The 26,057-nt window shown below is 39.9% G+C and overlaps 1 protein-coding gene across 1 annotated transcript in view; it reads left to right on the top strand.

Moving 5' to 3' along the window:
- Window positions 1–1,408: 1,408 nt before the first annotated feature.
- Window positions 1,409–26,057, top strand: part of LOC137298837 (snaclec agkisacutacin subunit A-like) — a 42,212-nt gene continuing 17,563 nt past the window's right edge. Inside the window, exon 1 of the mRNA XM_067831158.1 lies at window positions 1,409–1,504. Coding sequence (XP_067687259.1) covers window positions 1,449–1,504 — 56 coding nt within the window. The 5' untranslated portion in view covers window positions 1,409–1,448. The remainder of the gene's footprint in view (window positions 1,505–26,057) is intronic.

Raw genomic sequence — 26,057 nt, 5'->3', positions numbered from 1 at the left:
CGGATATCCACTAGGTCGAATGACTGTGATCATTTCTTAAACCCATTTCTTGTTGAAATCGTGACCGCATAAAACTAGTTTCGAATGTCAAATTTTGTTAATATTATTTGAATGATTCTACATTTAAATTATTTGTCTATGAATTAAGATAATGTGATGTAAATCAATCTGGGAATTAATCCACAAACCTCCCTGGTAGATACACAATGTCAGCATATATGTACCCCATATACATTTAGTGAACACCTGGTGTCAGATAAGACAGTGACTGACATCATGAGCACCAATGACATCAACCAAGATAGTGAACCTGACCATCCGATTCCGTCAATTGCTTCTTACCACAAGCATTGTTTAGAGAAGATCAGGTCAATGCTAACAGGAATCTTTAGTGGGTACAATGTACATCAGAATACAGACTTTTAAGACCTTTGAGATATATTTAGGCAGTCTGAACCCAGATGGATTATTCCATAGCTTTCATTGATAATGTAACCTATTTGAAACGTAAATGGTGTCTAAATTATAACGGAATAAAACTTGCATTTACAGTCACCCACACTGATGTTTTACTTCAATACAGAAAGTCGCTCCTTTAAATCAACCTTCTCAGCAGCGTGGAACGGGACCGCTCGATTGGTCTCCCTTGAAGCTACTTTTCGCTTCAATCTGAACTCCAAGATTGAGCGATGAATACAGGCATGCTTACTTATCTAAACAGCGGTTGGAAGAAATGAGTGAGTGAGTGGGTGAGTTTAGTTTTACGCAGCACCCAGCAATATTCCAGCTATATGGCGGCGGTCTGGAAATAATCGAGTCTGGACCAGACAATCCAGTGATCAACAACATGAGCATCGATCTGTGCAATTGGGAACCGATGACATGTGTCAACCAAGTCAGCGAGCCTGACCACCCGATCCCGTTAGTCGCCTCTTACGACACGCATAGTCGCCTTTTATGGCAAGCATGGATTGCTGGAGGCCTATTCTACCCCGGGACCTTATCATCAGGATTCGCTTATCGCGGGTTCGAATACACATTATGATAATAAAAGTCTAAAAAATGTGTCACTTTAAACTTTTATCTGAAGTCTGACACACAAGTTTAAGACTGTAACACCTTTCACCTTTAGCTGTCTTCAACAGGACTGTCTCAATTTGTGTAAGACGCGGAAACTCCCAGGCACTATTATTGAGTTTTGTTCCATCTAATAAAAAAATACGTTTATTAGTAATTCAAGCCATCCTCGTTATATTTACGAAAACTATAAGGGGCACTTGCTTAAAAATACATGGTAAATCGATTCAACGAGTTACATTCAATGACGACTATTGATCAATGTTCGATTGCCATTAAGAACGCATGAAGGGCCAAACTAGTGCTGTGGGCGACTGCCGTAGTCTATGTGACAGTTGTAAGTTGTTGCTGGTTATGAGAGTAGTGAAGAGATGGAGGGGGCTGTATACACCTCGTTTCTCATGTTAACAATCAGTGTTGTATACTGGTAAGTAGAAACACTCTTTCATGCGTTCTAGCGAATAGTTTCTGTGGTTTAGTCTTAGAGAGATTATTTCTGCTTTAATTTTCACCTATTGGCATGTCGTGTCGTGTTGCCTGAAATTCATGATCACGCCTTTACGATGTTTTCATGTATGCGTTCAGTGGTGTTTACTCATCCATTTACATCCATAGATCACATGAATGTCCTCAACAACCTTTGTCTCTTCTGAGTCTTTTTAATGGTATCAATACTGGTTTGTTGCTGTTTGTTGTTAAACGCAACACTAAGCAATATTCCATATATCTGCTTCCTTTCAAACGTGTAGATTCACTAGTGTAAACATAACTGCTTACTTCAGGCAACTGTTCCAAATTAAAATTTTGCAAAATATTCCATACAAGTTAAAGCTACTGTTTACACGAGAACTGATGTAGTGTAAAACAAAATTCTAACGTGGAAAACATTATTGTCATGAGATCAATAACTAATAAATTCACTATTTCTTAACAAAACTTTGCACAAAACGCAGATTTTCACATGTATAGTATTTGCACATACTTTGTCAGCAATTTGATGCATGATCTTCGTGCAATTCATTTACTTAAGGTTTGCAGTTGGTTTCTCAAGTTAGTGGAGAATCCGTCTTCGATGTTACCTTTCATATGTCCATATATTTTCAGTGAAACTAAACTTTTTCAACCGATCCGAATTTTCACGAGTGAAAGCGAAAATAGACATCACAAAGAACACTGAATTCTAATTCATATTATTATAAGAAAATGATATTTACAAATGAATTTTAATTTTGAGCATTAATAACATCTTATTTCTGTTTTATGGCGAGATGTTGGCAACATGACTTTAGGACGTCATAGACTGTCAGACGTCGAGTAGAATGATTCATAATGCATCTGGCTCACTGGTTACACCTGTTATGTGTTTTTGCGCTTATTCAATGTAGTTCTGCAACGCACACGGAGAGTGATATAATATCAATTCTGTACCGGAGCTCCACACTTTTCTAGAGGCAGGGCCTCGTTTTCAGATTTCTGGTTTCAGTTTGTTAGAGCTCGCTGTACTATAGATCACGCTGTACGACGTATTCCCAACGATTAGAAGGAGCTTAGCGCTGCAACATACAAGTGGTTTTATGTATCAAATCATACAACTTAATACTTACGTATCCAGTTAAATGAATTGTTTAAACATTCTGAACTGGTTATTGCACTAAGTGGGGACGGAACAGAACCCAGTCAACAAGAAACGAGACCGTTGTGTGACCAATGTTTTAACATGGTCAGAGAGACTGACCACTCGTTGTCGTTAGTCGCCTATTACAACAACAGTTCGGTTGATTGGTGGTGAATATGTGGCATATGTAGAGTTGCATCCCTTGGTTACGTCAGGAACCTATGAACATCAACCTATTTTACGGATGCAGATTACGACTGAATGAAGTGGGACACTATTTACTCAAGCTGCTGTAAAGTAAGAGTTATGTGAATGTATACAGTTGGCTGATTTACAAAGGAACCAAAACCATAAACCATAATAAAATGATTATATCTGATACGAGCATACTTCAGAATATACTGTACAACTGAATGACGCCCCGTATAATGAAGCAGTAATTGCATCTTGTCAAAAACTGCTCCGAGGATGGCGGCATGAAGCGTTGAAAAATCAATTTTCCGTTGTACCGAAACGTAATCAAACCCAAAATGTACTGAAGTACGAATGACAGTGATAGGTACACATAAACGGTTTATCTTGATGTAAATAATTTTGTCTATATGCTCTATATATTACATGATCCATAATGCTGATAACAGAAATTGCTTCAAAAACTACCTCCATTATTGGCAAATTGATGGCAAATGTGAAAGTTTAGTTCCTCGGAACCATTCGACGAGAAAGAAATATTCATGCATCTAGTTCCGCCTGTACCATGAAATGGGAGATAAGGTTTCCTGACATTTGCTGAACCTGAGTGCTGTGCCAACAGTGTGATATCGGATGACCGACATCAGACTGCACAGCCCAGCTTCTAACAACTACTACTGCTGACCCTAACTTCTACAACGAAAACCCCAGCAAAACGCTCTCTGTCTTTCCGAAGACATCATGTTTGTTGGCAAAGGTTAAACCATCCTCACTTTCACCATTAACCCGAACCTTGCTGTCGTGATACAGTCCTGGTACATTCTTTTCAGCGCCAGGTGAATGAGTGAGTGTTTTGACGAAGGAAACAAAAGAACCCACAAATTCGTTGGTAAATGACCAGATGGTGGCCACATAAATGCATGCAAACGCTTTGTGGCGGGTACAGAAACGTGCAGTTAATTTGGACAGAGTACTGTGACTGTGTCCCATTCCTCCTAGATGTGAGTGGGTACCTCGTAAGGGTGTGAAAGGTGCATGAACAGGGTGTGCCTTGTGGCAGCAAGAGTTGTATGGTCCCTAGGGAGTTGATTTTGAGTGAGTGAGTGAGTGAGTTGATATTTAACGTCACATCGGGAATATCTCAGCCATATCGTGACGAGAACATGTAAATGAAATGTATGCATGTAGTAAACTCCGTCAACGACGGACAGTAAAACAACTAGAATATCACAATTTCAATTAAAACTAGCGTGGAAAGTTGAAACCAATATGACTATTCAGACAATGCAATATAAAAACAGATTGCCAACTGAAGGTAGATCACCATACTAGGGACCATGGGGACTTACAGTACCTTAGCTACCTGCATGGACCCTAGTTGGATTTACATCATCCCCTCAACCGTTAGCAATTTAGATACAACTAGCCAAAATTAAAAATACACATATACTACGATTAAGAACGGTGGAAAATTTAAATTTACTGTGAATGTTTTGGACTTGCGTACCCTCTGAGGAGGACAATAACTTTACGGTACTTCAACCCCCTTTGAGGGTACAGCCACCAACAATTGAAGTTACTAATCTAAACTACCATGAATTAAAATACAGAATAATCTACAGAACAAAATAATCAGAATTCATTCATGAAATCAATTTCTTTTAAAAATCCAATAATTAAATGAACACTAACTGTGTTAAAAAGATCTGATATTGTTTTTACATTAAAATATTTATCCCTTACGATGGAGAATTCAACACAGTCAAGCAGGATACGCTTGACCGTGGTTCTCTTATCACAAGGGATACAAAATGGAGGATCCTCACCTTTAAGCAAATATGTGTGGGTATATCTTGTGTGACCAATACGACATCGTCGTAAAATAACCTCTTCAAATCTGGACTGACGACCCAAGTAGGTATAACCAATATACGGTTTTTTTTCATGTAATTTATTTATACCTACTTGGGTGTCCCACTTCTTCTGCATCAGGTCACGGATATACGTTCTTATGCAAGCTTTGTAATCGGAATATGGAATAAGAAGTGGTGTCACAGATTTGTTGAGTGCTGCTTTGGCAGCAAAGATCAGCCATCATGTTACCAGAAATGCCAACATGGCTGGGTAACCAACAAAAGACGATGTCATATTGACCTGTACCAAGATTATTATACAAGTCAATAATGTCAATTAAAAGTGGATGTTTACATGATACATTTGTAATCGCCTGAAGACAAGAAAGAGAGTCTGAATAGATTATATATTGTTTACGTTTAGGGTGTTTTTGAATATATTTAAGAGCCATTAATATGGCGTTAGCTTCAGCAGTGAAAATAGAGCAATTATTCGGTAATCTAGAAGATATTGTTCTGGATCCGGTGACAGTGGCACAAGCTACTGCGCCACCATCCTTGGACCCATCTGTAAACAAAGATTTGCAATTTCTATATTTACTTTTTTAATTGATTATATTCCTGTTTATATTGTAATTCGTTAGTTTCTGACTTTTAAAATGTAGTTAATGTTAGGTGAACTTGTGGCCTAACTAACTGCCAGGGAGGAGAAGAAAGAAGGAGCTATATTTTCCAGCTCAATGCCGGCAGAAGACATAAATGGTTTAATTCTGTGCCCAAGAGGCGGAACAAGCGAAGATTTCTTGTTGTATAAATCCTCATAAAGGGGACTGAAAACAGAGTTATAGGCATGGTTAGATTCATTAGAGTATAATTTAGTAATGTACTGTAAAGCTAACTTTATACGACGTTGCTCAAGGGATGGTTCATCAGCCTCAACATAGAGACTGTCAATAGGTGAAGCTCTGAAGGACCCAAGACAAAGTCTTCGACCTTGGTGATGGACAGAGTCAAGAAAGAAGTTTCCTTTTGCATCTCCACCATAGACGATGGAGCCATAATCAAGTTTAGAACGAACGAGTATACATGGAGAAGGGTAGCTTGATCCCCTCCCCATTTTGAATTTGAAACCACTTTCATCATGTCAAGTGCTTTCAGGCATTTAGTTTTAAGTGATTTAATATGTGGTAAAAACGTTAAATGTGAATCAAAGATGAGACCCAAGAACTTGGCTTCTTTCACAACTTTAATGGGCGTCCCATCTAGAGACAGTTCAGGGTCTTTATGTGGTTTGTATTTACGACAAAAATGTATGCAGTTAGTTTTCGATTTAGAAAAGCCGTTTTCAAGACACAATTTATTAATCTTGTTTAAACACAACTGCAATTGTCGTTCAATGGTATGCATATTTTTACCACGACAAGAAATATTAAAACCATCAACAAATAACGATCCATCAATTGAATCTTTTAAAACTTTTGATAAACTGTTGATCTTAATGCTAAAAAGAGTGACAGACAAAATACTGCCTTGTGGAACACCCTGATCCTGATTGTAATGATCAGACAGGGTAGAACACACACGGACCAGGAATTGTCTGTCATTTAAAAAGTTGGCAATAAATTCAGACAAACGACCTCGCAGTCGTCATGTAAATCTCTCAAAATGCCATATTTCCAGGTTGTGTCATATGCTTTTTCAAGATCAAAAAGGATAGACACAGTGTGTTGTTTATTAATTAGTGCGTTTTTAACAAATGATTCCAGTCGCACTAAGTGGTCGACAGTACTTCTATTTATACGGAAACCACATTGTATATCTGTTATGAGATTATTTGTTTCCAAGTACCAAACAAGTCGATTATTTATCATGCGTTCCATGGTCTTGCAAACACAGCTAGTTAGTGAAATCGGACGATAATTGGATTGATCCGTATGATCACGTCCAGGTTTAGGTATTGGTACTACTATGGCGTCACGCCATGAAGGAGGAAAGTTATCATCAAAAATATTTAGGAGAGTTTCCAGACAGAATTCTGGTAAATGTTTCAGGAGTTGATAATGTATGTTATCAGCTCCTGTAGCAGTATCATGAGCTTGATCAAGAGCAGTATGGAGCTCATGAGTAGGAAATGTTTCATTATAATCCCCCCCCCCCCCCCCCATTATCTGAGTTGAAATTAAGAGTTCTTTTTTCTTGTTGTTCTTGATATTGCTGAAATTTAGGTATATAATTTGAAGAGGAAGAATGTTTAGCGAGAGTTTCGCCCAGTTTATTCGCAATATCTGATTTATCAGTAAGTAGTTGATCTGCATGTTTAAGATGATGGACAGCAGATGTAGTACCTTTACCTTTAATTTTCTGGACCATGTTCCATACCTTGGACATGGGTGTCCGAGAATTTATTTTAAATACATAATTTTGCCAAGATTGGCGTTTGTTTTGTTTAAAGGTAAGCCGTGCTTTAGCATTTAAAATTTTAAATTTGTTTAAATTATGCACCATAGGATGGCGACGGAAATAATGTTCTGCTTTTTTCCTTGCCTTCCCAGCTTGTTTGCAGTCATCGTTGAACCATGGTTTCCGAATGTGTGGAACTGCAGAGGAATTTGGTATACACTCATCAGCTATGGAGTTCAATTCCTCAGAAAAGCATTTAATAGCATCAAGAACGTCAACAAAACGTTCGGGTTTAAGTATTTCAGCGCACAGTGTTTCATATAAAGCCCAGTTAGCCTTTTTAAAATTCCGCCTTGATGATGGAGGAACATCAGATGGAGTTACAGCTTTTAATATAGTAGGAAAATGGTCACTTCCACAAAGGTCATCGTGGACTGACCATTCGAATTCATTTAGTAGTTCTGAATTTGTGAGTGACAAGTCGAGAGCAGAATAAGTCCCTGTACCAGGGTGTGAATAAGTGCTAGAACCATCATTATAAATACATAAATCATTGTCAGAACAAAAGTCCTCCAACAATTTACCTTTAGTGTTTGTAGTTACACTACCCCAGAGTGGGTTGTGCCCATTTAAATCTCCCATTATAATACAGGGCTTCGGGAGTTGGTCATATAGAGCTTGAAGATCAGTTTTGGCAAACGTTGAAGACGGCGAGAGCATAGCGTAAACGCTACATGTAAAGTAATTCTCACTGCAACAGCCTGCATATTAGTATTAAGTGAAACAGGGCTTTGAATAACGTTTTGTCTGACTAGAATGGATGATCCGCCAGTGGCCCTATCACCCGGAAGGTGAAAAACAATGATATGCATTAAAATGACGAAGGTCAAATGTATCTGTTTGTTTTAAATATGTCTCGTGGAGACATATCGCTGAAGGTGTAAAATCTTGGACTAATAGCTGCAATTCAGGTAAATTAGTCCTCAATCCTCTGCAGTTCCACTGTACAATATCATTGGAATGAACTATCTTTTGGGGGGGTTTATTGGGGATCTATCCCGCACTCTTTTGGAGGGCGACAAGCTATGTGCCCCAGAATGGACGTTTTCAGAAACGTCCATGTCTTCAAGAGTCCCGTATTTATTGAACAACTAAATTTTCTTTTGTGACCTTTCAGGAGCTTTGCCACTTCGTTGTTTTGAAGCATCAGGCTTTGGTTTCGGTTTACTTTTCACCGTTTGTTGACTATCAGCTGTCGATTGAGACTTTGAGTGTGACTGAGATGATGATTTGTGATCAGAAAAAGACTTTGATGTACTAGGAAGTGATTCCTCAATCTGAGATCATATGGCAGGGTACCAAAGCTGTGGAGAATCGCAATTTACCCAAGTCAAGGTAGTCTGGCAGCCTGTGGATGATTTTGTTATTTTAGAGGTAGACTCCGATGATGTTTTTGCTACTGTGGCATAACTGTCTGAAAGATCAGATCTCTTTACCAGTTTTTTTGGCCTCAGAAAAGGAGATATTTTGAGTAAACTTTATTCTGTTTATCTCCATTTGCTCTTTCCAAATAGGACACTGTTTAGAAAATGAGGAATGGTCGCCTGAGCAGTTGGTGCATTTTTTGACATTACTGTCACAATCTTCTGTTGTGTGTGTCTTTTCACTGCAGTGAGCACACACAACATACATTATGCAAGTATTGACAAAGTGGCCGAACATTTGGCATTTGAAACACCGAAGGGGAGTCGGAATGTACTTTTCCACTATATCCACTGGATATTACAGTATCCAGCTTTAAGTGATGAGAAAGAAAACACATAGGTATTAGTTTGAATAGTTGTGTTGTTTTTACGGGTTGTGAAACATTTGACATATAATACACCCTGATCTTTCATTTCGGAAGCGATATCAAGTTCAGACATGTCTGCCAGCAAGCGATGTCGATCACGTACGATTCCCTTACTCGTGTTCAGTGTTTTGTGGGCCGTGACGGTAACCGGAGTGCCAAGGAAAGTGTCAGTGTTCAAAAGGTTTGTTGACTGTTGCCTTTTGGCGCACTCGATCAACAGTGCACCAGAACGTGATTTTCTAATGTTCTTTTACATCACCGGCAATGCTTTGGAACCTCTAGACACCGCAAAAGGCTTTAACTTTAAAGGTGCACTATCTTTGGTCTCGATGACGATAAAACGTGGCGTAGTCAATGTGTTCAGACGGTCTGAGGTCATCAACAGGGTCATTTTCAAGAGGACGTTTGCTCTTTTTAGAGGGGGTCTTGTAAGCCATGGTGAGTTATTTAGGTTTCATCATCCGAGCTCCCCACCCACCACGGAGTATCAAAAGGACAATGCTAAAGCAAGCGGGCCTCCAGCCTGCAGCACCAATAATTGATCCACCAGATTGGCCCATGAGCCATCGCCTTCTGGGCATAAGACTCTAGGCAAAGTTCTAAACGTCATAATTCTAATCAAACATGTTTATAAAAAAGAAGCCAAGACTAAAATTACATCAATTTCAAATTATACTTGTGCAATGATAAATATATATAGATTCCATGCACAGGGCTTGGCATGACCAGCCGATTGGTTGAACCGGGCCCATTCAACCTCCCGTCAAGGTGAAGTAAGGGTCGAAGGGGTGTGTTGAGCAAGGGGAACGCGTTCACCCAGTGCCCTCAACCCCCGTCCTCCACCGACACAGGGCCGCAACCCACGGCAAACGGGTCGGTGGACCAAATAACCCCCCGGGTCCACAACGGGGGTGTCGGCGAGCTCTTTGCGTCACCCAGCACCCACCACAAGGAGGTGGCTGGCCACGGGTGCCAGTTGATTTTGATAATAGGACGTGCCGTTGAGATTTATATCAAGTGATAAAGGGGAAACTAAAGCAGCTATGATGTTATGATGTTGATGATAATGATGATGATGATTAAAATTCAACGGAGAACAACATGATAGCTGTAGCGACTTTTATTGTCAAATTTTGCATCAAAGGTGTTCTCCCCACACCTTCTTCAGAGGATGCTTCTTGCACCATTCACGGCAGTGGGGGTAGCCTAGTGATTGAAGCATTCACTCGTCACGCCGAAGACCTGGGTTCGATACCCAAAATGGGTACAATGTGCGAGACCTGTTTCTGTTGTGTCAGTCGTGATATTTTATAAAAGCGGCGTAAAACTAAACTCACTCACTATTCCACTATTCACAGCAAATATGGAGGTACGTGTAAACTCAGAAGCTGGGTCTGGCAGTGGAGGTTTATGACGACGTGAAGATACGGGTCCGGAAAACTGTTGCTCTGACTGGTTCCTCAGGACAAGGTAGAACAAGTTTGGACCAAGACCATTGGGCGACAGTGCTTAATGGACCACGTAAACATCACGTAGAGGGTTCCTGGTTGTGTGACAGTAACCTTTGTGGTTGTAATGACGCTCATTGACCAGACATCTACCTTGAGGGTTTCCACCATAAAATCAGCAAAGTTACTTAGAAAATGAACCTCAACATGAAGAAATCCGTTTCAAGCAGGAGCGACTTAAGGAAACTAAACAATGCGAACCTTCCTCTTAGAAGCAATATCGTGTTATTGACGCCCTCCGCTCATCGAAGGAAAGTCACATGAACCAGGCCTTAGGTGGCACTAACTTTACAAATTACATATCTGTGGACTTTTCGGTCATGAACATTTAGCTGAAGGCGACCACGTTGTAGGAATCCTGTACTTAGCTTTAAAACGTTCTTTGGCAGGACTTTCGATATGTGTGATATCGTAAGCTTAAAATAACATATGTGCTATCTAAAGTTTCACATGGTCCCTGAATAGGCCAAATATGCCAAGACAAGCACAGAACAAAACTGCCCTAAGCCTATCCTGCCTTGTTTTTCTGTCTTCAAACGCTTTACGCTAGCATTGTAATTATATTATTGACAAAATTTGCCATCTTTGCAAGTACTTCTTGTCACCGGTTATGGAAATTTCAAATCTTCTACATGTCACCGCCTTTGCTGCGTATGGAGACGTGACGACGAGACTCGTCACCAGGAGATGCTCTCTGCAGGTGAACCAATTCAGTGGTTTAATTTTTTTGTCATTACAATATCCGGGACACGCTTTGGTCAACGTTATCAATCGGAAGTATTTCAAGACCAATCCTCGACTAGTCTTCTGATATCCATGGATCACAACGCTAAACTTAACCGTTCTCAAACTGTCATGGAACGTCAGATTCGAACCCCTTTAATATCTCTGCGGGAATTTCATTTCAAGATAAATGGCGGATGATTCTGATCCTAAGAGCTACACGCTTCTTTGGTAGGATTACAGGAGATGTTGTCCGCTAGCGTAATGGCTACAGCGGGATGTGATGTGGTCGCCATTACTGGTTAATACAATCACTATTTGAAAACCTGCTTATCAGATAGGACATAATGGCCACACAGTCCGACATTGCTGATATTCGTGTTTTATGTAAACCTTATACAGATTAAGGAAAAACCGAGTTCTATGGATAGTCAACATCTTCATTGCATTGGGTGCAAGTGTAACGGTGTTAGTCCCTGCACCGAAACGTCGCACCCACTGCGATAAAGACTATCCCTAGAACTTGGTTTTCCTTCATCTATGCAAATTCTAAAATGCCTTTCAAGGAACCTCTCAGATTGCAAGTAGAGTTTTGTCTAATTTCACTTTAAGTTCTGTTTTTATCCGAGTAAAATATGTCACAATTACCAATTTAATCGAAACTTGGTTTTCAAAACATAATGCATCACGTGGTGTTTCCGTACTGTCCATATGAAAAAAAATAGTGCTGGTTGATTTATGCTTGCGTAGACCAGATTGTGATGTTTAGATATCAATGCTACTTCATTTCGCGACAGATATCTGTCATTAAATTGTTCCCAATATCTGTAGGGGACAAATGGTAAAAAGTAAAAACGTGAATATTAATTGAGGAGTATATTTTTTCAAACTAAATTTATGACAAATTTGCGTTTCATTATTGTTTATTTTACCTTTTCCCTGCTTATAATTTGTGTTTACGCTCTTTGCATTTCAGTGCTTGAAGGTCGACTCATCAATAAAGAATCAATATGATTAATAACATTATAGATACCATTTGTTAACTGAAAAAATATTCAGATATATGCATGAATGCTGAATGCGGTAATGTAATTAAAGTGAAAATTAACGAGATGTGCTTACCAGTGCGTGTTCATGTATTAATGTAGATATATAACGTTTCTAGTTTATACTCAACCAACCCCCCCCCCCCCCCAACCCCGCACCCGCCACCCCACCCCACCCCCACAAAAAAACCAAAAAAACAACAAAAAAAACAAACAAAAAACATAACATTCATGGAAGAATAGGTTGCTTTGTTAAGTTACCATCTCAGGGACTGTTTATTATTTACAATAATTGCTTCTTGAAGCACCGAAAAAAGTAACAATAGATTTATTGTGTGTAAAATAATATCTAAAATTCGTTGATTTTGATGAGTAATAGGCACAGAGACTCGGGGTTTTTAAAAACGTATCGACTCGTGTAGATGTATTTTTATTTCTTGAGATAATCTGGAGAGATCTTTATCTAGAGACATAGAGCTGGAATCTTGCTCAGTGCAGCGTTAAACAACAAACATTGGTCCGTTTTGGACCAGTCGCCCCTGTTTACATGTGACCTGGTACGTCCTGAACGGTGTCGATCGTTGTCATTTTGAGTCTGCTTGTACTTGTTCCATGGCCTCGTTATCGAAGTCTAAACTATCGAACATATCGGTTTTAGATTCTTTGGCTAAACTGAATTATGAACCATGATAGGGGGCACGAATGGGCGGACCGATTATCACCACGAAGAGCATATATATACAATATATGTATATATATGTATATGGGTGTGATTGAACTGTGCTTGAACACGTTTTGTTTGGAATTGTACTTGTCGCAGTCCGACTGACTGGTTATGGTAAAGCGGAGTGCGTCGTAAAATACGAAATTGTGGATCTTCTTACGTGAAATATCTAACAGTCCGAGTTAATTTGCAGTTTTTTAAAATGACATGGTTTAAGAATGACATTATTGGCTGATAAGGTGAAACGTTAACAGATTGTATTTAAGCTAAAGCCCTTAACACAATTATGGAATGAATTCGTGAAAAAATCGTAGCAGGTTCCGGTAAAATGTAGATTTTTTAACCAAAACGATCCATCCGGATAAAACAAACTTAAAAATTATAATCATCGTCATCTTCAGAGGTTGCAGACAATTTTTCTCAAATAAAGCAATTGCAGTTCACTGAGAAAACAGTACGTGCTCAGATTGGGTTCTCCATTAATAAGGACCGGTGAGGTAGCCTCAGGGTCAAAGCATTCGTTTGCCCCGCTGAAGACCTGGGTTCGATTCCTGCCGTGGGTACAACATGTAAACCCCGCGTTATTGCTAGAATATTGCTAACAGCGGCGTAAAACCAACCATTGGGTTCATTCACTCTTCATAATAATATTTCGGGATAAGATATTTCGACAAGAATTTAGCAACCGCATTGGCACTAAATGTGCTCCCCTTTGCTGATCTGTTTTTATGTTTGAATTGGCGTTACGTCTCGGAATTACCAGGGACCTAAGCCAGGCGTGATCTCATGTTGCAGATAAATCATGATCAGATGTAGATAATTGATCGTCAAATCACTCATACTCCTTGTCTCCAGAGTCAAAAAGGATTGTTGAACAAGACACTGAGATTGAGGCTGATCGCGTGTCTAGATATCATTCAGCTTTGTGACAGAGAGCGTTTGAACACTACCAGTCTCCTGAATATATTACTGGTTAATGCTTGGTACTCAACAGAGGTAAATATGCTAGCACATATCATGTTGCTGATTGAACCCATTCACTCGGTTAAGGCAACGGTCGAAATTTCCCAAGACATCAATCCAGCGGTAGCCGAATCGCTCTGCACAATAACTAGCAATCTGGCTTATAGATCGCATAGGAGGAACACCAGTGACTATTCATAGATTAAATGGACTTATGAATTAAAATACTGCCCGGGTTGTCAGAATCAAACACAATCAGCACCAATGACTGGTGAACAAGAAACTTCCCTCAGCTTCAATGGTTTAACTTCGTTCGATAATGGTCAAATGGTCACGACCTTTCCAAGGAACTTTCTTCCTTTCCATCTGATCTGGAAATGCAAAATCCTTTTTCGGATTATCTGACCTCAACTACATATATAATAACAATATAAAACATGTGATCTGTACCCAGCCACTGTAACCTTTAGGCACTACTGGCCAGTAACCATGGCCAAATAGGTCGTTTGTCGGTTACATCTCACCAGATGCCTAAAAAGTGTCGTTAATAGTCCAAATCTAATACAGCTCCCGGGCCCGGTGGCATTCGAAACCGGTATTGGAAATTGTTCCCTTGCGTCCAAACACCATTACTTCACTGTTTCAGTACTCTCATGGGCACAAGTAATGTTCATCCGTGGTTCTGCAAGGTCGCACAATACTTCTCCCTAAGAAACGAGACTTGAGTGATCTAAAAAACTTCCGCCCTGTCACATGTTTGAATACACAACACAAAATATTTACAGCGTGATTGACAAAACCTCGTATCATCTTACTGCGCGTCCAATGATATAACAGCAGAGAGCAGAAGAGAGAAACAAAGGGATGTTGGGGGTGCAAGGATCAACTTCTTGTAGAAAAAAATGATTTAAAAAGAGGCTAAAACATACCACCGCAACACATCCATGCGCTTGATTGATTACAAAAAAACATACTTCTCTGTGCCTCATGAATGGATTCTGAAGTCTCTTCAGTGTATTGACCTCCCCGAGCGACTACTTGATTTACTCCATTCTTGAATGAGTTGCTTGGCGACTCAACCTGATATGCACTGGCAAGAACAGGTGCAGACTTCTGAATCTATTCCAGTCAGAAGGGACATATTTCAAGTAAACTCCTTAAGTACCTTGTTTTGGTTTTGGTTTTGGCTGTCTGTAAATCCTTTGAGCTTTCAGTTGGATAAAAAGACGGCCATAATCCCGGACCTCCTCAGCAAAGATCCCTAACACCTCTTACTCATCTCCTCTTCATGAATGACATCCAGCTCCTTGCCAAAGTAGATACCCATATGAAAGAGCAGGTTCTCCCTGTCAAGTCCTTTTCTAATGATACTGACATGACATTTGGACTCGATAAATGTAATACTCTTCATTTGAACGTGGCAAGGTAACCAATGATGGATCGGTCAAGTTAAAAGGGGGAGGAGTTATTGAGCATCTTGTGGAAGATCAGGTCTACACCTATAATGAAATGCAAGCTCCAGGATTCCCAGATTCAATTTACTTCGGGCAGAGTATATATCTCGCGGACGGAAAATCTGTAGGTCAGAGCTGAATGCTCGAAGCAAAGTCAAAGCCACCAGTACCTTTGCTGTGCCAGTCGACTCTTATTCCTTTGTAGTAGTTGATTGGACAATACAAAATATCGGTCTTAACCGCCTGACCAGAAGGATCGTGTCTTATAACAGAGCTCACCACCACCCTTCCTGTCTTTAATTGTTGATATACTGAGTCAAAAAGGAATACAAAATTTACTTAATACCACTTATGATCGCCCAAGGTCGGGTCGTCCACGTGTGATGTCACGAGCAGAAGACTGTCAAATCGTCCTACGTCACGTAAGTGACAGATTTCTGCCGGATACACGAACCAGAGCTGAGATGTTTAGAGTTCGACTGTCCTCACAGATCATTCGAAATCGGTTGCGGGCTGCCAATCCCCATTCTCGACGTCAGTATCGTCGGCCAATATTGACGCCGATTCATCAACGTCAGCGACTGCTATGGGCCCAACGTCACCTCCGATGGACCCAGAGAGACTGGAATCGAGTCGTCTTTAGCGATGAATCCAGGACGGCAGGCACAGAGTCTGGAGACGACATCGTGAACGGTGAAGGTGGAAATCTCACAGCTGTTGCTTACCGCGACCAGGCGCTCACCACTGAGCTCGTTCCTTTTATGGCCTCTCATGACCCAGGTCTACAGTTCCAGCATGATATTGCTCGGCCGTATACCGCGATGTTGACACGAAATTTCCTTCGAAACGCTGGAATCAACGTCATGGACTGGCCATCGAGGTCCCCTGATCTTAATCCAGTAGAGCATGTTTGGGATGCACAAGGGATAAGGCTTCGTGGTCTTAGGAACCAACCTCAGAATTTGCAGGAACTTGGCGCTGCCTTGCAAGAGCAATGGCGCGGAATCCCCAACCACATGTTCACAAGTTTCAGACACTCGATGAGGTGACGGTGTTTGGCAGTGGTGAATGCGCGAGGCGCCCATACCCAATATTGAACTGAGAAATTTCGAATTTTCAGTATTGGTTTGGCACCCCCTGATCTCTTGACGCAGATCAAGAGAGTGCCCGGGTTCCCCACCGGGAGCAATGCTAATGCAGAAGGCTGCATTTTCCGGAATGTTCTTGGTGGGTTCGACTAGGCAGCGTTTCCTGGGAAAGGATCCATTCGCTGTCTGGGCTACATGTAGAGGGTGCAAGGGCCCTGGACTGATGACGAGCCTTACCAGCCTGACTGTGCCAGGATCACCCGATCCCTCTCTACTGTATATTTATCCTTACCTGTAAAGCATGATAAAGAGCATACGCGACTTTTCCAGGCTAGATATCCAAGGCGCACAATCTGATCCCAAGCTGCCTTGGATATTCCAGGGAGTAGACTATCGCAGTAGTCTAGGCGGGAAGACACAAGGCATGATATGTGTACTCTCTTTAGTGATGTATTTTCGGATGGTTCCAATGGAACAAATATGAAAGTAGCATGTATTACACAGATGATTCACTTGTGCAGACATGGAAAGGTTAGATTGTAGCTGTACTCCAAGTCTTTAACTTGTGATCCGGAAGCAATCTACACTTGTTCAACATCTACTTTGTCTTCCAACCGACAATATCTCAGTTTTGTGGTCATTTAACTTTAGTTTTTTAGGTCACTCATGATTTCAATATTACACTTTTAAACTTGTACGGTGTCCGATATTGATTCAGTGTTAAATCTTTTCATCAGTTGGCCATCAGCTGCATGTGAAAAAAAACTCCGGGCCTTTCCTGGTCGACGATTAACATCAGTTATACTTACCACTACTGATTCCGCTTGACATTTCTAGGTCTTATATATTCTAAGGGGCATTTCTAAGGAGATCTATATATTCCGTTGTTTGATGAAACGATCACACAATCACGTGTTATGAAAGCATGCTCAGTGTCCACAATGAAACGTCACGAATGCTTTACGGAGGTCACGAATTTATACGTATAAATATTTCATATGACATTTAGATATGTCCACCGGAGAGTGAGACAATAAAGACGACTTCGGCTTTCAGATAGCAACAATCCCATTGTTTCGAATATTTCTTTGGTGTTGAAATTTCAAAACGTGTGTGTTCATACTCTTCAAGCATGCTCTAGCAATGACAATTCAAAGAAGACATTTACATTTGTGTTCAAGGTTGCAAAATTTGAGACTTCAGTAACATAACACCTGTCATGACTTCATTGATATTGTTCTATGTCCTATGGAAATATGAAATGACGAAACAAGAGCAGTTTGTACTGACTGTGACAGAGACAGTGGCAGTTGTGTAAATATACATGAATGATGACATATGCTGTCCACTAAAAGGGTAAATATGTCTTGCCGTTCCAGTGCCTCACTTCACACTTATAACTAAATGCCATGAAATAATGTTTATTGACGTATGAATTGTTTTCAATGATTAGCGAAAAAAACCAAAACGTTTTCAAATATTTGTGAAATGTGTATCAATTATATTGTGTTTGCATTATCGATTTATTTAGCATGGCTTTGGAAAAATGGATTTTTACCCGTAGCTTCAGATATATTTACCATTGTTTACCTATAAAGCGTGCCGTATTATGCAAACAAAGTATCCAAATTTCCCATATTGATGCATTATGCAGTCTGCTGAAATGCAGTGTTCGATATGGACAACAGCTTCTGAAACATGATTAAAATCTATTTCAGAACAAGCCCATTAAGTAAGACGTACACAAGCATCTGTTACAGGACTATCCAATCATCGAGTGAGGAAGTACAATGTTTCACGTCTCAGCATATTTTATCGAGTAAATCATCAGGTCAATACTGAACATTCTACATGCCGGAATTGTCCTATGGGTTTATGCTGTTTCTGAATAGCTCGCGCTATCACTAACCCTGAAGCTATGGACAACTTTGAGTCATGTGTTACTGTTACCAAGGAGGTCTTTAGCTTCCTAAAAATCAATTGCAGTGTTTACCAAATGCACCATCAGTCTGTTTCGTTAAGGCAGTACAGATGTACCCACCTCAACAGACAAGCAATAAAACCTCATAGATTCTTATATCTATTACTTTTGCCTTGACAACGAACCTACATCGAAGCATTGATTTGTGCAGTAAACAAGAAGTTGTATGTTTCAGTTTTGATTCGCATATTTCTATAACAATAAAACCATCTCATCTGTTTCACACTTTAACCTATGTGTACAGATTTGCAGGGAGAAAAACTCTGCGAGTATGTTTTGAAGAGATAGGTGACGTCAGCAACCCAATGATGTGTTGTTAATTTATGTCGAGAAACACTTTCAATGAAGTATCAAAGGCCACAAGGACAAGAGTGCAAATGATTGAATGACGCTTGAAAGATGATTAGTGGTTAACGTGAAATCTGCATGTGTGTATATATATCATTTCAAAACAAAAAATCGACTAGAAACAAACACTAACAACTGTGTGATCAAGATGCTTGTCACAATAAATGGTCTACAGGGATTTACGGACTTTAACAAAAACCGTAAAAAAATCAGGATTGACACCCCATTTACTCGCTTGCCATTGTAAGAAAATTGAGTCAGTCGATACTCTGGATTGTCTGGTCCAGACTGGATTAATTACAACCCCGTGTGGGTCATTAAAGAAAAGGCAAGCATGCAAAAATCATTTTGACTCAAAGTTGCAACAAACGATTCTCAAACATAACCAACCCGAACTGAACACAATTTACAATACCATTAATTCAAATATTTTCTTCATTTTTGTGACAGACTGAATTCAAATGCCGTTAACCGGTAACCTGTAATTATGTATGTTAATATCTGTTGAAAGATATTTCAAAAAGTTAATCTGTTTATAGAATTTCCAAGATACCCAAATGGGAAGTAGCACCACTGTAACCAGAATATCTTTAACTTTCACACGATAAACTGCATATGACTTGTAAAAATGCGAAATCTTCCCATGGGCCTTTTCCTTTTGTTCTGGGATACTTCCATGTGAATGTGATCACAACAGGTGGTATATATACAGCATCACTATATTCTCCATGTCAAAATCAGGGTTCAAGTTCAAGACATCCAGGAGTTTACAAAATAACATGTTACACACACACACACACACACACACACACACACACACGAACTCTTTCCAGCATGTCGTGCTAATGTCTTACATGCTTTTCACCAAATCAGTCTGGACGTGAAAACTTAAAAGCTTATTACTAGATATAGATTGCGGTGTACCAAAATAGTTTAACCGTCACATATCTATGTTTAGGTATTTCTGTAGGTATCTACCGTTTCTAAAAACAACAATACATGGTTTCTAAAGATTTACTAATAGGTCCCAGCGTGTCAAGTTTCCTTGTAGGCCTATGATTGTGTCACAACAATCTATGACATCTAATGAAAAAATCCATATATGAAACAACCCTCGGTCAGCAACTCTTCACTTCTTATGCGCACGTATTTATGAATAATATTAATCATATAGGATTTACCATACATCCTTGGTATACCATACACGATGACGTGATTATTTCAGTTTTTAGACTTATTATTCCAACATAGGCGAAGATCTTGTCATGCATATCTTTCAGAATTTGAAATATTTATATTTGTACACTTTCACACCAGATGCATACAATATGTTTTAACTGTCAACATGGTCAAGTACCTCCAGTCCATGGTACCTTACTGAAATATACGAAAGCTGCATTAAATCGGTGTTTGGGATTTTTCCAGTAGATATAAAGCCACAGGTACATAACCAATTGTTGAATAGTCAATTGTGAAACCTGCTTGACATTCATGTCACACTTTACCTATCTGTAGCTAAATCCGTATTCTGGGGTCGGGAATAGAACTGAATATTTTACCCATAAGAAAGTTTACATTTAAGAAAGAAATGCCACGGGACTCATATCATCATAAATATCTCTCCTTTATGAATACGGGTAATCATACCGACATTCCAACTACTGAGAAAAACACTGCACTCCAATATAGCAATGAATGATGTATCTGAATACGTTAATGGAATTCATGTTTTTCTTTTTTGATACAATCGATTTTCACACTAGAGTGATTTGACTGAATTCTCAATCTCATCACCGGTAATACATTCTAATAATCTATATGTGTTACACGTAGTGCATTCATTATCATGATGTATCAAATGTTCATTGACAGTTTCATCAAGCCCCCGACTGCTATCACGGCGGTTTTTAAGTCTTAAAAATAGGTAAACTACTTTTCTGGTGTGCTTCTATGGAAGTGCTTCAAGATTAACCTAAATCTTCTTACAATCACCAATCGCTCTCAGAATGTCAAAAGCAATCACATTGTTGGCATGTCTGTTTACGGAACTGTTTTCGACTGATGTATCTATTCAAGTTAATTCATCTGAAATCCAAACGCACCCTGTAGCTACGACGTAGTGCCTAGGACGTGCTTAAGGTGACACTTTCAAGGACGGCTGATAAATAATATAATGAATCTGAACAAGAAACAATGCACACAGAGGTCTGACTTGAGGTGGTTTTAGTGACATTCTGTTTACAGACACATAATTACATATTAAGAGTGCATATGTGTCTTTGGAACACTATTTTGTCATTGTTGACTTTGGTTATCCAATCGTTGTTGGTACATGAACTAGCTCGGAGCGTTTCATGGTCAGTGGAATGCTGGAAACTGGGAGAATTCTGCGTACACCGACCAGTGCATTTGATGTTTCACAATCTTTGATTAGACTCAAAATATTGACAATCGACTCTATTCAGGCAATCCCAGATCAACGACAAGTGCACAGAATCAACAGATCCGAAACCAGACATAAATGGCAAATGAAATTGCTGCCGGCTGCGTTAGGCTACTGGACAAGAATTACAGGACAGGCAAAAAAAACCCCTCATCTTCATGCTCGACTGCCTTGTGTTGTGTCACTGGTGACAATTTGTCGTATCCCCAATAAGCTACAATGGTCTATACAACGATGGCTCGGTTAAGGCGTGAGGTGGCATCAGTTTGACAAAATGAAACAAAGTCCATTTTAACCCCACCTGTACCCTTGTGGTTGCTTGAAGGTCGAAGTTTGGCTCCAGGGCGGCATCTCGGTTCTCCAAGTGACCCATGAGACGTATGTGGCAACTTGAGTGAATTTGGTTGGACGCTGCAAGAAGAGTGATACTGACTCGTACGATATGCATCGTTGAGTGAATGTATTACGGCAATACTGACACAGAGCGGTCAGTTTTGAAACACAAAGTCTTACACCAGTCTGTTTTCAAATTTCACTAGCGTTGTTATTTTCATTATTATTTTTCGGCTCCCCTACAAATTGGGATTTTTTTATATATATTTGAGAGTACCTACAGCCTTCTTTTAAGTGTATATTTGTTCACATAAAACTACCAATAGAATGAAAGTCTCTATGGACTTATAAGGTGAGAGGAACTTAAAACATAAAATTACCTCCGAAACCAATTGTTACGTCTAATACACAGGAACTGATGTTGCCTCGTTACCTCTCGTTAAGGAAAGATAATGTTTATGTTTGATATCGACCAGACGCTGGCCCAGTGAAAAGCTTTATACAATAAATCAGAAACACACCACTACTTATTCGTGATAAGACGGATGTCTGAGAATTCTATCAGTAATGAGCTTTCGACTGAAACATTTGTGCGCTTTAATCATGATACACACGCGAGGCGATCAAAAGGATTAATCAATGTGTTTACAGCTTACATTTTATCCGCTGTATCGTTTGAGTCGTGTTGTACGAGGGTAACTGGGTATAGTCGGACCCCTCTCACTCGGACCCCGTATGTCCGGAAACCCCGCTTCCGGACGATATTTAGGTGAAACGAAACTTACGGTCAGTAATTGTACTCGCTTAACCGGACCCCGCGCTTCCGGACCCGAACGGCGAATTTTTAAACCATTTCCACAGATTTCCATTGAAAAATGATCCTGTTTTCCGGAAAGGAAGATCTGTGCACACGTGCATATGTGTCACGTCGATACTGTTTCCTTATGCCTAAGTGTATTCATTGTTAATCTCTCGGAAGGCATATGATGTGAATTGATTACTTATCCATCAAAACACAAGGGGTGCGTGTCACTCAAGTTGTTAATTAGGATTTTGCGGGTGTGAGAACATCTAATCAGTAACGAAAACACATGTTAAGAAAGATTACGGTTAGCTACACTTATAAATCGACCAATACTATTTGTCGCTATGCAAGTTAAAAATAGACTACCACAAGATCTAAGTCATGTGACCCCGTCCGGAAATTTACTAAAAATGCATCCTGAAATGCATCTATAAAATTAAAAACAGAATATGCAGTTGGCAAAATGGTGACTTTTTTTGATTGATATACGTACCTGAAACAATGTTCACTTTTTGTATCTAATGCGGATTGAAACAAAGCTGCTTACTCTCCCCGTGCTTTTAATCTGAGAAAAAAATCATAAAAAGTATTGTTCTTCCCACGATGCAGACGTTTTGTTTAAGTGAAGGCTGAAACATTTGTTGCTTGACATTTGTTACTTTTTATTTTGCGCAAACCTGCTTTTTAGTATTATTTTATAAACCTTTACAAGTTTTATGGATTTGCTACATTTTATCTGTTTCTATACAATCGCTTATGTTCTATGTTTATATACTACCCCCAAAAGAAACGCATAGCCGATTTGTATTTTAAAAATCTATGATTACTTATTGGGTTCAAACAATCGTCAAAATATGTAACACAAGTGGTGATAACATGTTTTATACAACTGCAACAACTGCACAGGTTAAAAAATCGATTTTGCCTGAATATGTTGATTTCGCTGAGATTTCGTACCAGGATTAGCACGGCATCGCAACGATGCAACAGAAATCACCAGTTATACCGTGCCATTTCAGAACAGGTGTGGGTTCGAATCCCGCATGGAACTCAAAACCACAAAAGTACTAGAATATGTACTTCACTGAGAAGTGTAATCCCAAATTTAACTCATGTTACATTTGACAACTTTCTAAATTGAACTGTGAAGTGATAAAGTTTTACTCAAACCCATGGCGGATCTTTGTAAATATCGTCATTTTAGATAATTGTCAATTAATTAATGAAATTTCACAATCGGGATTCGAGTGTACAAAACTGAGCGTTCAATCGTTTGATTTTCAGAGGGAAGCTGATTTGATTTGAGAAAACCTAAAGCAATGTGTCTTCATGCATATTAATTTAAACAAACTATTTTGGAACAGATAAATTATACGATTCTCAATTCGATTTTTATTGGACACTAATGTCTTTAGCCCTTAGCGAGTTGTTTCCACATCACAACACCCAGTGACCTCACGTTCAGGTTCCAAACGTATTTGCAGTTGCACGAGGCAGGAAGTATGTTTTTCCTCTCCTTCATGAAAGAGGTTATTCCAGCTGAGTCTGTGCAGTTGGAGTAAGGTACAGAGACATTGCATAATTGCCTAAGAAATTTCAGAGGATATACCTCAACGTATCAGTGAATTACATTCATGATAGTGCGTCATAATCTGACCTAAGGTCATCACCATATCATTGCCTAGAATTCGATCTCAAACCATAGGTGTATAAGAAAATATATCCGCTTCGAGCAAGTATTCCACTATCGGGAATACTTGATTTTGAACCCTCAAATGCTGAAGATATATTGTGCATTATCTTTACTCAAGCTATCCTTTAATACATATTTAATACATTGAATTGTTGAATTGTTTCTCTGTTGATTGGCCTGTAAGGACTTGGGTTAGAATTGGTCTTCAGTAATCCATGCTTGTCATAAGAGTTGGCTAAAAGGATCGGATGTTCCGGTTGACACGTGTCATTGTATCAAGACTGCATAGAGTAATGTTCATGATGTTGATCACTGGATTGACACTCCAGACTCGTTTATTTGCTGACTGACTCACTCACACTGTTGATTGTGTCGTAACTGGGTTTTGGGTGTTAGTAAACCCTCTTACCAGTTACCTGTTACGACGACCGCTCTGCCTTATTCAGGGTGCTGCCAGCTCTGGTGGCATACTCGCTTGGTCTGTCCGGGGGGCTACATCTAGGAATAACTGGTCTGACGACCGGGATTCCTAACTAGCGCATATCATTCGTGTACTGGCACTGAGGCATACAATGAATAACTCAACACAAGTTTCTATACTCACATCGGTTTACTCGATCCCTCTCTTCATAACAATTGATCTTGGCCTGGACAGGGTAGGGCAAGCTCTCGGGATGTGAACGTTCTGCTGTCTCTTCAACCCGCACCGCACCTCGCACCTTTTTAGTGCTGACGGTATCTTTTTAAGGTGTTCGAGCCTGCTCCACCCTTGTCACATGACCCTCTACAATCTCTCTGATTCGTTAGAAGTTACATCATTCCCTGGTCTCATGTCGTACCTCGTGATTGGAAATCTCCCTTAATTCTAATCAGTGACTCAGATTTAATTGCTACTTGACGAATCTGTTCTGTTCTGTTCAGTTGTTCGACATTTATTTCCCTTTTCCATCCCTTAATATATTACCCAATAGTAATAGCATTGGTGCTATGTCGAACTAACCGCAAATCTCAGTGAAAGATGTATAAATCGTTTCTTGTATACGATTGCAATTTTCACCTTATAACATCCTCCGCCTGTGGACAAGAGCTGCCCACAGCTCGGAATAAGTGAACATGAGAACATGGAAAGGATGTAAGGAGACATAACAATATAGAGAAGAAGCAATACAGGAGCACGTAAATCGAAGAGTAAATGTGGAATCTTTCTGACGAAATTTAATATGAAACGCAAAAGCGACCATTATGCCAAAGGTACCTAACTGACGAGCGAAAGAGAATGGCTCCTGTGTTACTTCGAACGAGCACCAAAAGCATGTACACATCAGCACAACTGTTTCCGATAAAGTTCACAAAATAATAACGATGATGAAATGTCACTGTGTATGAGCAGACATGGTCTGATCAAGCTCAAATGTCACAAAGTTCACTGGTCATCGGTCCCCAAACGAATTTACTGTCACTATCGTGGGCAGGAAAAGTTCAGCATAAACTACCCCGCATCTCCACCATGTCGTAACTGGGTTTTGGGTGTTAGTAAACCCTCTTACCAGTTACCTGTTACGACGACCGCTCTGCCTTATTCAGGGTGCTGCCAGCTCTGGTGGCATACTCGCTTGGTCTGTCCGGGGGGCTACATCTAGGAATAACTGGTCTGACGACCGCGATTCCTAACTAGCGCATATCATTCGTGTACTGGCACTGAGGCATACAATGAATAACTCAACACAAGTTTCTATACTCACATCGGTTTATTCGATCCCTCTCTTCATAACAATTGATCTTGGCCTGGACAGGGTAGGGCAAGCTCTCGGGATGTGAACGTTCTGTCTCTTCAACCCGCACCGCACCTCGCACCTTTTTAGTGCTGACGGTATCTTTTTAAGGTGTTCGAGCCTGCTCCACCCTTGTCACATGACCCTCTACAATCTCTCTGATTCGTTAGAAGTTACATCATTCCCT

Source organism: Haliotis asinina, chromosome 10, assembly GCF_037392515.1.
Source record: "Haliotis asinina isolate JCU_RB_2024 chromosome 10, JCU_Hal_asi_v2, whole genome shotgun sequence".
Lineage (NCBI taxonomy): Eukaryota > Metazoa > Mollusca > Gastropoda > Lepetellida > Haliotidae > Haliotis > Haliotis asinina.
This window is presented reverse-complemented; position numbering and strand designations above follow the sequence as displayed.